Source organism: Musa acuminata, chromosome BXJ2-4 (genome assembly GCF_036884655.1).
Source record: "Musa acuminata AAA Group cultivar baxijiao chromosome BXJ2-4, Cavendish_Baxijiao_AAA, whole genome shotgun sequence".
Taxonomy (NCBI): Eukaryota; Viridiplantae; Streptophyta; class Magnoliopsida; order Zingiberales; family Musaceae; genus Musa; species Musa acuminata.
In genome coordinates this window covers 43,820,119-43,831,776 of record NC_088341.1, presented here as the reverse complement: position 1 = coordinate 43,831,776, position 11,658 = coordinate 43,820,119, and the positions used below count along the sequence as shown (strand labels likewise).

At 51.2% G+C, this 11,658-nt stretch overlaps 3 protein-coding genes across 3 annotated transcripts; all 3 read right to left on the bottom strand.

The window, feature by feature from the left end:
- Positions 1-240: 240 nt before the first annotated feature.
- On the bottom strand, positions 241-1,425 carry LOC135611113 (transcription factor PCF2-like). Its single transcript, XM_065106440.1, has one exon. The coding sequence runs from the start codon at positions 1,326-1,328 to the stop codon at positions 327-329; it is 1,002 nt and encodes a 333-aa protein (XP_064962512.1). The 5' UTR covers positions 1,329-1,425; the 3' UTR covers positions 241-326.
- Positions 1,426-2,443: 1,018 nt separating this feature from the next.
- On the bottom strand, positions 2,444-4,688 carry LOC135611111 (protein HOTHEAD-like). The gene is made up of 4 exons (XM_065106437.1): positions 4,495-4,688; positions 3,765-4,406; positions 2,784-3,687; positions 2,444-2,649 (listed from the first exon to the last, which is right to left on the bottom strand). The coding sequence occupies exons 1-4, from the start codon at positions 4,619-4,621 to the stop codon at positions 2,592-2,594; spliced, it is 1,731 nt and encodes a 576-aa protein (XP_064962509.1). The 5' UTR covers positions 4,622-4,688; the 3' UTR covers positions 2,444-2,591.
- Positions 4,689-8,839: 4,151 nt separating this feature from the next.
- LOC135586148 (protein HOTHEAD-like) lies at positions 8,840-11,209 on the bottom strand. The gene is made up of 4 exons (XM_065106435.1): positions 10,877-11,209; positions 10,147-10,788; positions 9,166-10,069; positions 8,840-9,031 (listed from the first exon to the last, which is right to left on the bottom strand). The coding sequence occupies exons 1-4, from the start codon at positions 10,956-10,958 to the stop codon at positions 8,974-8,976; spliced, it is 1,686 nt and encodes a 561-aa protein (XP_064962507.1). The 5' UTR covers positions 10,959-11,209; the 3' UTR covers positions 8,840-8,973.
- Between the last annotated feature and the right edge of the window lie 449 nt (positions 11,210-11,658).

The following is an 11,658-nucleotide window of genomic DNA, read 5'->3' as shown; positions in this document are numbered from 1 at the left end:
CCAAATCCTTCCACTTCAATAAAACAACGCTAAATACTCCCCAAGAAATATAAAGAATATAGATAATTAATATCCTATATATATATATATATATATATATATATATATATATATATATATATATATATAAGAAAGGTTGGAGGAGGACAACCGGCCGGAACACTTTTACTAAGTAGGTGGTGGCCCATTCTTTGGTCCCACACACTCACTCTAGTGAAATGGCGAGGAAGAGACGACACATACTACAAATCGAGTTAAAAGAAGCAAAATTAGAAAGCAAGGAAAAGGGAAAGCTAAGCCTTCCACATTAGAAACTAATCCTAATCCTAATCTTCGGGACTACTGTCGTCCTCGTCCTCCTCGTCGTCGTCGTCTTCGTAGTCCTCTTCCGCCCCTTGATGACGCTCGCGGGGCCCCGCCATCAGCTGCAACCCAGGCTTCCGTGCGGCTGCCGGCGCAGCATCGCCGCTATCGGGTGCCGCCGGGGAACCCGCCGCGCCGGTTGCAGACACTGGCTGGACCGACGCGAGGTTGATAATCTGCGGCCCCGGCGGAAACGTCCATATCTGCGCCTGGCTCGACGGCGCCGTGGCCACGGCGGCGGAGGGCGGCACCATCCATAGCGCCCCCGGCGGGATCGACGTAGCCCCGGTGGCACCGCCGGCTCCGCCCATTGTCCAGAACGGGATCACCGCCTGCGTCCCGCTCGCGCCTACGGGGGCCAGTCCCGCCGGTATCGATATGGCCCCGTCTCCGGACAGCAGAGGGTCTTGGACGGGGAAGTAACCGGCGACGACGGCCCCGCCACCGCTTCGCAACGGTTGAAGCTTCCTCCTCCGCTTCTTGGCCGCGTCCTCGCCGTTCGCTGCGGGGTCGTCCGCCGCAGCGGCGGACGTGGAGGTGACCGGGGCGGAGGACGGCGCCTCGGTGGGGATCTTGAGCGAGCCGCCGACGGTGGTGGCGATTGCGGGGACAGTTCCCGTGCCGGTGGCGGCGATGATCGCCGGCTCAGCCTGCTCGAGGAGCCACTTGATGGTTTCGCCGTCGGATTTGTGACCTAGCTCGCGCGTCAACTGGAAAATCCGGGCGGCGCAGGCGGCCGGCATGCGGATCCTCCGGCCGCGGCCTTCGACCTTGGTGTGTCGGTCCTTGTTCCGGGACGCCGGTCGCCGGAGGATCTGGAACGCTCCCAGCCCCATCATCTCGATTGGCTCCGGTTTGGGGACGATGAACCGGTGAACGGGAATGACGCCCGCCGGCGGTGCAGCCGCCAGTGCCCCGCCGCTCGGCCGGGAATCGGCCTTTCCCTCGGGCTTCCCGGAATCCATACTCCCTCGTCGCCGTTCCTCCCCGGAAAGAAGAGCACGTCCTTCTTCCCTCTCGCTTCTTTTTTCCCTCCTCGCTTTCCCCAATTAACCAATGACAAAGTTACCAAAACCCTAAGAAACCCACACCCTCTCTTTATTCATCACCCACCACGACGAGATCGGAACTCCTATTCCAACTGTGCCCCTATTCTAGTGAACTTTGACCGTCGGATCGTGATCAGGAAGACAGCGTGCGGGTCGGCCTGCACCCGAAAGGGTTAGTTATGGGATTTCGGAGACTGCGTTCCCTTGCCTAAGCTCCACCAAACTTTCCGTGCCTAGGCTACACCCGTGCCTCCCTTCCCTTCTTCTTCTTCTTCTTCTTCTTGATTCCACCGGAAGCGGGGCCCACTGCCCTCTTCAGCCCCTTTGTGTCGCTGGGGCGTGGGCGATTATTTTCGAAATACATCGATTCGCTACCCATTTTGTCCACCCGCCTTTTCATTGGAGCAACACATTCATTGAGTTTCTCAGGTGTGGGCCGACGAAATACCATGCGTCGACGTAGTCGTGGGGGGCGCGCTCGGGGGGAAGGTTGGGTGCATCCACACGAGGGGCACGTGGCTCGTCACCCATCGTCCTCGGGACGGAGCCCGATCCACACGGTGGTCCCCGGCACCAGCCTTCGCCCATGCCGACGGGTGGACCGAGAGTGGCCCCCACTCGGGGCGACGGACGCGCGTCGTGGGGCGACGTCCGTGGCCGGCATTAAAAGTTGGGGTGGACCAGGGGGCGGGAACAAGAGCCGGGTCCCACACCGGGGGAAGGCGTGTCGAAGCGCCCCCGCTTACCAACATTACCATCCGCCAATCGGACGGTAGGCATTGGGCCTCCATCAGCATTAGCGTCTGATGATGATGGATTGGGGTACAGAGCAGTGACCCCGTGAACACCCAACTCCGCTTTGCTTGTTGTCACGTGGCTACACTGAGACAACGGTCTCATTCGTTCATCGCAAAGCGATACGGTAAATAGTCTCAGTCGATTTAGACTCAAACATGTAAAATATAATCAACAAGAAAACGAAATTATAATTTTTTTACAAAAATATTCATAATAAATTATAATTAGGATGATTTATAGATTAATGTTCTGTTGAACATTAATTTATTCATCAATAGATGTATTGACAAGCAGACACACGAAAAGTGTCCGAGAACACAACAACTGAGCACGATGCTCAACGTAGATCATGAACTTCTTCAGCTGGCATGTCTTACACCCTTACATAATCTCCACATCTCCGTCCAAACGCTGCTTTTGTATCTGAACTCCCATGTACCTGCAGCACAAGGTAAACCTTCAATCCAAGCAGATAAGGATGGTGCCAATCGTGGTCCAAGCAATCTGCATCTACCATTGTTACTCGTCAACAAGATTAGTCAGCGAATGAACGAGGAAAAGAGTGTCACTTGCCTTCCCAGCATCATCACGGTAGCTTGGGGATTGGTTCCGGGGGAGAAAGTGAAGGTGGAGCCGTCGATGACTCGGAGAGCATCGACGCCGAGAACCCTGTAGTCATGGTCTACCACCTGGCCGACTTGGCACCCGCCATGGTAATGCCATATGGTCAACGTGAGGTCTTTGCAGTACTGCTCCAAGGAGGTGGAGTCATCGTCGTGCCTCGTTCGGTTGTTGACGATCAAGCTTGCAGATAGGGTTATGAGATCTTCCACGGATTGATTGGAGTTCCTGAACTCGGACATCTCTTTTGTCTCGATCACTCTCTTTATCGTCTCCATGCCCTCCACGCACGTCCGGACGTCCTCGGGTTCCACAAAGTAATTGAATGTGACGGCGGGATTGTCTTCAGGATTGAGATTCTTGAGGAGGAGGTGACCTCGAGACAGCGGGCGTGCCAGCTTCTCCCCTATCACTCCGCCTTGAAAGGGATAGATCTCTTCGTTTCCTTGCTCGGACGAAGCGCGTGATGGCTCAGCACCGCCGCCGGAGGAGGCACCGAGCAGAGCAGCAACCAAGTTGAGGCCGGTCAAGGACTCCACGTAGTAGCCCGACGGAGCAATCCCGACGACCTGCACGGAGGTGATCTCCACCGGCTGCGGCGAAGGGATGACGATGAGGGACATCGGGTTGTCGGACATGCCTTGGCCGACCATCGGCTGGTCCAGAACGACCTCGATGCCCAGGGATCCGAGGTGGTCAGCCGGGCCGACGCCGCTCAGCATGAGCAGTTGCGGGCTTCCGAGGGCTCCGGCGGACACTATAACCTCGCTGCCGGGGCAGTCTTTCAGGTAGGCCTCGTGCACGTTGCCCTTCTCGTCCTTGTACACGACACCAGACGCCCGTGGTCGCTGTCTTCCTGCATCATCATGTCATATTTATTGTTCGAATGCATCCACTAAGAGCTACATGTAATGCGTGTAAGAGTGCTCCCACCTCCGTCCCTGAATAAAATCCTCTGCGCCGTGGCGCGCAAGAGCACGGTCAGCCTGTTGGGGTCGGCGTACTTGAGCAGGTCGGCGGCGGTGTGCCGATGACCATCTCGATCGAACGTCGTCCCTCCGATCTTGGTTCCGTACAAGTGATCGTACGTAAACCCGTTGTACGGTGTCACTCCGGCATGGAGAAGCCCCTCCTTCAGCGCGGAAGTCCACTGAATCAGCTGGGGCTCGGAGGCCACCTCCTCCTCCACCCATCCGTAGGACCGGTTCACCAACTCCACGTCCCAGCCCATCTCTCTCACCTCCTGGGCGCTGGCGCGGGAGTAGAACCCGGCGTTGATGCAGGTCCCGCCGCCGAGGACGCGGGCTCGCGCGTTGATGACCCCGTCCTCGGAGACGAAGCGTTGGGTGGGGGATGTCGGAGTGAGGTCGGCCAGGTTGCGGACAAAGGTCGCCAGGTTGGATATGTTGCTGTTGCCGTAGGGAGATCCTCCTCGTTCCAGCACCAGCACGTCGAAGCTGCGCGAAAGGGTGGCGGCCAAAGGGCAGCCGGCAGTTCCCCCACCGACGATGATGTAGTCATGGTAGGACACCGTCGGACCGTCCGCTGCATGCTTCACGAAGGTGTAGGAGGGAGCTGTCAAAACAGAGAGACACAAGAAGCTTGTCAGTATCAGCGAATGAAGAGGGTACAGATATATCTCAACTAGGGACAAGAGACGGACGTTTCTCAGCGTGGCAGAAGCTATGAAAGCACAGGACGAAGACACTTGCGGCAAAAAGGAACCTTTGCCTGGCCAACTCCATGATCTCAAGCTTTGGTGGGAGGAGGATTTGAGTCCATGGATCCATGAACTGCCTTATATAAGGTACGGCGAGGTGTTTATCCACGAGGATTTCCCTTCAAGCTTCGTGTCTTCATGCCTGCCACAGCGATTGGATCTATCCGAGTCTTTATTAATCGTTCAAAGTATTAACTACTAGGCGTTCATACCAGTAAAACGTCGAACGCTGCGACGTCAATTGTGGCAGCTAGCGGCGGCGAAGCAGGGCATCGCATGCAGAGAGGGGACAGGTCGGAGCCTATTTACCTAATCATTTCAATCTTTAATATGACTCAGATGCAAGTCAATTACTACTTTTACGATTACTTACAGGAAACGGTTGACTTTGGATAGATCGAGAATTGCTGGTCACACACGGCGTCTCGAGGTCACATTCAACTCATTAATGGCTGTCCAGTCCTTCAGATTCTCCATGGTGGGAGCTTCACGCCAACAAACAGCATCGTCGAATGCAAAGGCCAACCACCAGGAGGAATAGATCCAAAGAGTAGCAGGACCTGATAACTAGATATTAAAATGATTGAAAATGATTCGTCCAATACAACAATTACAACTGTGAATGCAAAGTTATTACTGACAACTGATAAAAAAAATTAAACGAAGAATATAGAAAGATTGAAGTCATAGAAGAAACTATGAAATGTATAAGATGTAATTGTCTAATTCGTTTAGAGTGAGCTCTTGATAGCTATTTATACACACTCAGCAGGGAGGTTATACACATTCAGCATGGAAGATTTTTCTCAACTGCTTAGAGATTTCCTCAACTGAAATCTTATCTACTTATCATGCCTCTGTAAGATTGAGCTTATTCCGATCTTACCGATGAGATGAAAAAAGTTTACGGGCGACGATGAGATGAAAAAAGTTTACGGGCTAGTTGATCAGCTGTATGTACGTGAGAAACACGAAGTTGATGTCTGACAACTTGATCTTGGGAAGTCAATGGCTATGTGTTTCATGCGGGAATGGAATACTGGATTAACACATAAGTAGGTAGCTCCAATATTATCACAATATATTGTAGGAATAATTGTGGAGTTGACGTTGAGTTCCTTGAGCAGATTTGTGACCCAATTGAGTTCAGCAGCGGCGGTGGCGATGGCACGATATTCAGCTTCAGTTGTAGATCGTGCAACCGTCTTTTGTTTTTTTGAACTCCAACTGATTGGAGTAGTTCCAAGGAAAACAATATATCCGAACGTAGAAGTTCTATCATCAAAGTTCCCTACCCAATCAGCATCAGCAAAAGCATGGAGATGGAGTGAAGTATTTTTGCGAAGAAAAATGCCATGATTAAGAGTCCATTTAAAATACCGAAAATTCGTTTGACCGCAAACCAATGCGTAGTAGATGGTCGATGCATGAATTGCAATAATTTATTGACGGCAAATGAAATATCTGGACGGGTGAGAGCCAAGTACTGTAAGGAGCTAAGGACTTGTCGATATTGAGTCGAATCTGTAGTAGGACTTCTATCACATAATTTAAGTGACTCATTGGTAGAGAGAGGAGTTGTAACCTCTTTGATAATAAATCTTGAATATACTTTCTTTGTGATAGGAAGAGACCTGAAGGTGTAAATGTTGCTTCCACTCTCAAAAAGTAGCTTAAAGTTGCTAGATCTTTGAGGGAGAATCGATCGGCCAAGTGCTTTAGAAATGCCTGAGTCTTCAATCATTTTCTATGACAATAATATCATTCACATATACTAAAAGATATATTATGCTTTCATTGTGCTGGGAAATAAATAACGAGGTATCAGACTTGGAATTGATGAAGCCAATTGGATAATTGGATATTAAAATAGGTTTATCTTTAGTAAACAATGATAAATTAAGAAACTCTTATCATCATTCTAAGAGCTTGAGATGGATGAGTCAATTAATTAGTGGTTGTATTGTTGTTTCCTTCGAGAATCAATACCATTAGTATCTTTTAATTTATAATATTTGTCTGGAATATTGCTATTGACAATTCATTTTTTTTTTGGCTATTAATATCCCTTTACTTTATACAATCATTTTAAAAAATAATAAAATATAATTTTACTAAATACAACTTCTCAATTACTAATTATACCCTTATTTCTTATAACCCCTCAAATATCATTACTTCATATTGTCATATTTCGTAAATCGATCAATCATTTCGTTAAGCATCAACACTAATTGAGTCTTGAAAAATATTACGATAATTAAGGGATAAGTTGATGAGATTGACATTCATTCATTTATTGAGGGGTATCTTACGAATATTACAAAAAATTAAAAATGAGATTATAAATAGTAAATCTGGTATAAACGATAGAAATCTCTTTTGTTTTGTTGGTCTTCTTTTTTCATGATTGTCCCTTTCTTTCTGCTCATGAGACACTGATTCACAGTAGTAAATACGCTATCAACAATAGTGACTCTGAAGAATAAGTTCAAAATTTATAAATATTCTTAGATTTTGAATCCAAGAGATAAAAGTGACATCCTCAAATCTCACCACCATACAGATGCATCTCATTTGATTGCATCTTAATTCACATGGCTCATGAGATACACCCTCTCTTTATTCATCACCCACCACGACGAGATCGGAACTCCTATTCCAACTGTGTCCCTATTCTAGTGAACTTTGACCGTCGGATCGTGATCAGGAAGACAGCGTGCGGGTCGACCTGCACCCGAAAGGGTTAGTTATGGGATTTCGGAGACTGCGTTCCCTTGCCTAAGCCACCAAACTTTCCCTGCCTAGGCTACACCCGTGCCTCCCCTTCCCTTCTTCTTCTTCTTCTTCTTGATTCCACCGAAAGCGGGGCCCACTGCCCTCTTCAGCCCCTTTGTGTCGCTGGGGCGTGGGCGATTATTTTCGAAATACATCGTTCATCTACCCATTTTGTCCACCCGCCTTTTCATTGGAGCAACACATTCATTGAGTTTCTCAGGTGTGGGCCGACGAAATACCATGCGTCGACGAAGTGGTGGGGGGGCGCGCTCGGGGGGAAGGTTGGGTGGATCCACACGAGGGGCACGTGGCTCGTCACCCATCGTCCTCGGGACGGAGCCCGATCCACACGGTGGTCCCCGGCACCAGCCTTCGCCCATGCCGACGGGTGGACCGAGCGTGGCCCCCACTCGGGGCCACGGACGCGCGTCGTGGGGCGACGTCCGTGGCCGGCATTAAAAGTTGGGGTGGACCAGGGGGCGGGAACAAGAGCCGGGTCCCACACCGGGGGAAGGCGTGTCGAAGCGCCCCCGCTTACCAACATTGCCATCCGCCAATCGGACGGTAGGCATTGGGCCTCCATCAGCATTAGCGTCTGATGATGATGGATTAGGGCAGAGAGCAGTGTCCCCGTGAACACCCAAGTCCGCTTTGCTTGTTGTCACGTGGCTACACCGAGACAAAGGTCTCATTCGTTCATCGCAAAGCGATACGGTAAGTAACTTTTTAGGGCGTGACCTCGGGGTCGACGCGGCTGGTTCGTGGGCTCCGGATGGCTGGTTCGTGGGCTCCGGATGACGGGGATCGTGGCGCCCCTTCGGTCCTGGAGGTTGCTGAGGGGGATGGGGGGTCTGACTTGGAAAGTTCCGCGGCGATGATTGCGCCCAGTCGCGGACGAGCACCTGCACACAGGTCGGGTGGCGATGATTGCGCCCAGTCGCGGACGAGCACCTGCACACAGGTCGGGTCGGTAGCTCGGCCCGACCCCTTCGACGGTCTAGTCAGTGATCGTGAAGAGGAGATTCTAGAGAGATCGTTCTTCCTCCATTTTTTCCTCCTCCTGGCCTGTTGGGGGCCAGGGGGTATTTATAAGAGGGCTTGATGTTACCTGATGCTACAACTTGCCGGAGCAGGGCCGTACCTCTGATGGCGCTTGGCGACGTCGCGGGCGTTGCGTGGGAGGCCGAGCTGCCGCTGGGTATGGGGGGTGTCAGTCAGCGCCTTCCCCTGCCTTGGCTGGATACGAGGGTCAGCCGAGGAGGTCGTTGGGGTACGGTCGGCGTGGGTGTGTGTCGTGTCGTTGTTAATGCGTGTGTTGGGGCAGTGTGCCGCGACAGAGTGTCCGACGTGGAGATGATGTATTATGACAGATCTGGGGTGTTACGTCAAATCAGTTTTTACCCCTATCGTAAATAGTCTCAGTCGATTTAGACTCAAACATGTAAAATATAATCAACAAGAAAACGAAATTATATAATCAATTATAATTAGGATGATTTATAGATTAATGTTCTGTTGAATATTAATTTATTCATCAATAGATGCATTGACAAGCAGACACACGAAAAGTGTTGAAGAACACAACAACTGAGCACAATGCTCAACGTAGATCATGAACTTCTTCAGCTGGCATGTCTTACACCCTTACATAATCTCCACATCTCCATCCAAACGCTGCTTTTGTATCTGAACTCCCATGTACCTGCAGCACAAGGTAAACCTTCAATCCAAGCAGATAAGGATGGTGCCAATCGTAGTCCAAGCAATCTGCATCTACCATTGTTACTCGTCGACAAGATTAGTCAGCGAATGAACGAGGAAAAGAGTGTCACTTGCCTTCCCAGCATCATCACGGTAGCTTGGGGATTGGTTCCGGGGGAGAAAGTGAAGGTGGAGCCGTCGATGACCCGGAGAGCATCGACGCCGAGAACCCTGTAGTCATGGTCTACCACCTGGCCGACTTGGCACCCGCCATGGTAATGCCATATGGTCATCGTGAGGTCTTTGCAGTACTGCTCCAAGGAGGTGGAGTCATCGTCGTGCCTCGTTCGGTTGTTGACGATCAAGCTTGCAGATAGGGTTATGAGATCTTCCACGGATTGATTGGAGTTCCTGAACTCGGACATCTCTTTTGTCTCGAGCACTCTCTTTATCGTCTCCATGCCCTCCACGCACGTCCGGACGTCCTCGGGTTCCACAAAGTAATTGAAGGTGACGGCGGGATTGTCTTCTGGATTGAGATTCTTGAGGTGGAGGTGACCTCGAGACAGCGGGCGTGCCAGCTTCTCCACTATCAGTCCGCCTTGAAAGGGATAGATCTCTTCGTTTCCTTGCTCGGACGAAGCGCGTGATGGTTCAGCACCGCCGCCGGAGGAGGCACCGAGCAGATCAGCACGCAAGTTGAGGCCGGTCAAGGACTCCACGTAGTAGCCCGACGGAGCAATCCCGACGACCTGCACGGAGGTGATCTCCACCGGCTGCGGCGAAGGGATGACGATGAGGGACATCGGGTTGTCGGACATGCCTTGGCCGACCATCGGCTGGTCCAGAACGACCTCGATGCCCAGGGATCCGAGGTGGTCAGCCGGGCCGACGCCGCTCAGCATGAGCAGTTGCGGGCTTCCGAGGGCTCCGGCGGACACTATAACCTCGCTGCCGGGGCAGTCTTTCAGGTAGGCCTCGTGCACGTTGCCCTTCTCGTCCTTGTACACGACACCAGACGCCCGTGGTCTCTGTCTTCCTGCATCATCATGTCATATTTATTGTTCGAATGCATCCACTAAGAGCTACATGTAATGCGTGTAAGAGTGCTCCCACCTCCGTCCCTGAATAAAATCCTCTGCGCCGTGGCGCGCAAGAGCACGGTCAGCCTGTTGGGGTCGGCGTACTTGAGCAGGTCGGCGGCGGTGTGCCGATGACCATCTCGATCGAACGTCGTCCCTCCGATCTTGGTTCCGTACAAGTGATCGTACGTAAACCCGTTGTACGGTGTCACTCCGGCATGGAGAAGCCCCTCCTTCAGCGCGGAAGTCCACTGAGTCAGCTGGTGCTCGGAGGCCACCTCCTCCTCCACCCATCGGTATGACCGGTTCACCAACTCCACGTCCCAGCCCATCTCTCTCACCTCCTGGGCGCTGGCGCGGGAGTAGAACCCGGCGTTGATGCAGGTCCCGCCGCCGAGGACGCGGGCTCGCGCGTTGATGACCCCGTCCTCGGAGACGAAGCGTTGGGTGGGGGAGGTCGGAGTGAGGTCAGCCAGGTTGCGGACAAAGGTCGCCAGGTTGGATATGTTGCTGTTGCCGTAGGGAGATCCTCCTCGTTCCAGCACCAGCACGTCGAAGCTGCGCGAAAGGGTGGCGGCCAAAGGGCAGCCGGCAGTTCCCCCACCGACGATGATGTAGTCATGGTAGGACACCGTCGGACCGTCCGCTGCATGCTTCACGAAGGTGTAGGAGGGAGCTGTCAAAACAGAGAGACACAAGAAGCTTGTCAGTATCAGCGAATGAAGAGGGTACAGATATATCTCAACTAGGGACAAGAGACGGACGTTTCTCAGCGTGGCAGAAGCTATGAAAGCACAGGACGAAGACACTTGCGGCAAAAAGGAACCTTTGCCTGGCCAACTCCATGATCTCAAGCTTTGGTGGGAGGAGGATTTGATCTATGAACTGCCTTATTCAAATTTGATAGAAATAATAGAAGATAAAGAACAATAATAGAAAAAACTTTATTAAAAAATGAAATAGCTTAGCTTGAATACATTAACACGTTTCTTTCTTATTTATAGGATTAGGAAGAAGGATTTTCCTCAACAGAATAGATAAGATTTACTTGAAAAAATCTTATCTTCTATCGGATTTCCCTTCGAGCTTCGTGTCTTCATGTCTGCCACAAGCGATTTGATCTATCTGAGTCTTTATTAATCGTTCAAAGTATTAACTACTAGGCGTTCATACCAGTAAAACGTCGAACGCTGCGACGTCAATTGTGGCCGCTAGCGGCGGCGAAGCAGGGCATCGCATGCACAGAGAGGGGACAGGTCGTAGCCTATTTACCTCATCATTTCAATCTTTAATATGACTCAGATGCAAGTCAATTACTACTTTTACGATTACTTACAGGAAACGGTTGACTTTGGATAGATCGAGAATTGCTGGTCACACACGGCGTCTCGAGGTCACATTCAACTCATTAATGGCTGTCCAGTCCTTCAGATACTCCATGGAGGGAGCGTCACGCCAACAAACAGCATCGTGGAAAGCAAAGGCCAACCACCAGGAGGAATAGATCCAAAGAGTTGCAGGACCTGATAACTAGATATTAAAATGA

Coding starts and splice junctions, on each gene's coding strand:
- LOC135611113 (XM_065106440.1), bottom strand. CDS start 1,328: ATGGATTCCGGGAAGCCCGAGGGAAAGGCCGATTCCCGGCCGAGCGGC.
- LOC135611111 (XM_065106437.1), bottom strand. CDS start 4,621: ATGGATCCATGGACTCAAATCCTCCTCCCACCAAAGCTTGAGATCATG. Junction 4,407..4,494: donor CTTCTGCCACGCTGAGAAAC/GTCCGTCTCTTG, acceptor CTGTTTTGACAG/CTCCCTCCTACACCTTCGTG. Junction 2,650..2,783: donor ACCGTGATGATGCTGGGAAG/GCAAGTGACACT, acceptor CTTGTGCTGCAG/GTACATGGGAGTTCAGATAC.
- LOC135586148 (XM_065106435.1), bottom strand. CDS start 10,958: ATGGAGTTGGCCAGGCAAAGGTTCCTTTTTGCCGCAAGTGTCTTCGTC. Junction 10,789..10,876: donor CTTCTGCCACGCTGAGAAAC/GTCCGTCTCTTG, acceptor CTGTTTTGACAG/CTCCCTCCTACACCTTCGTG. Junction 10,070..10,146: donor GATTTTATTCAGGGACGGAG/GTGGGAGCACTC, acceptor ATGATGATGCAG/GAAGACAGAGACCACGGGCG.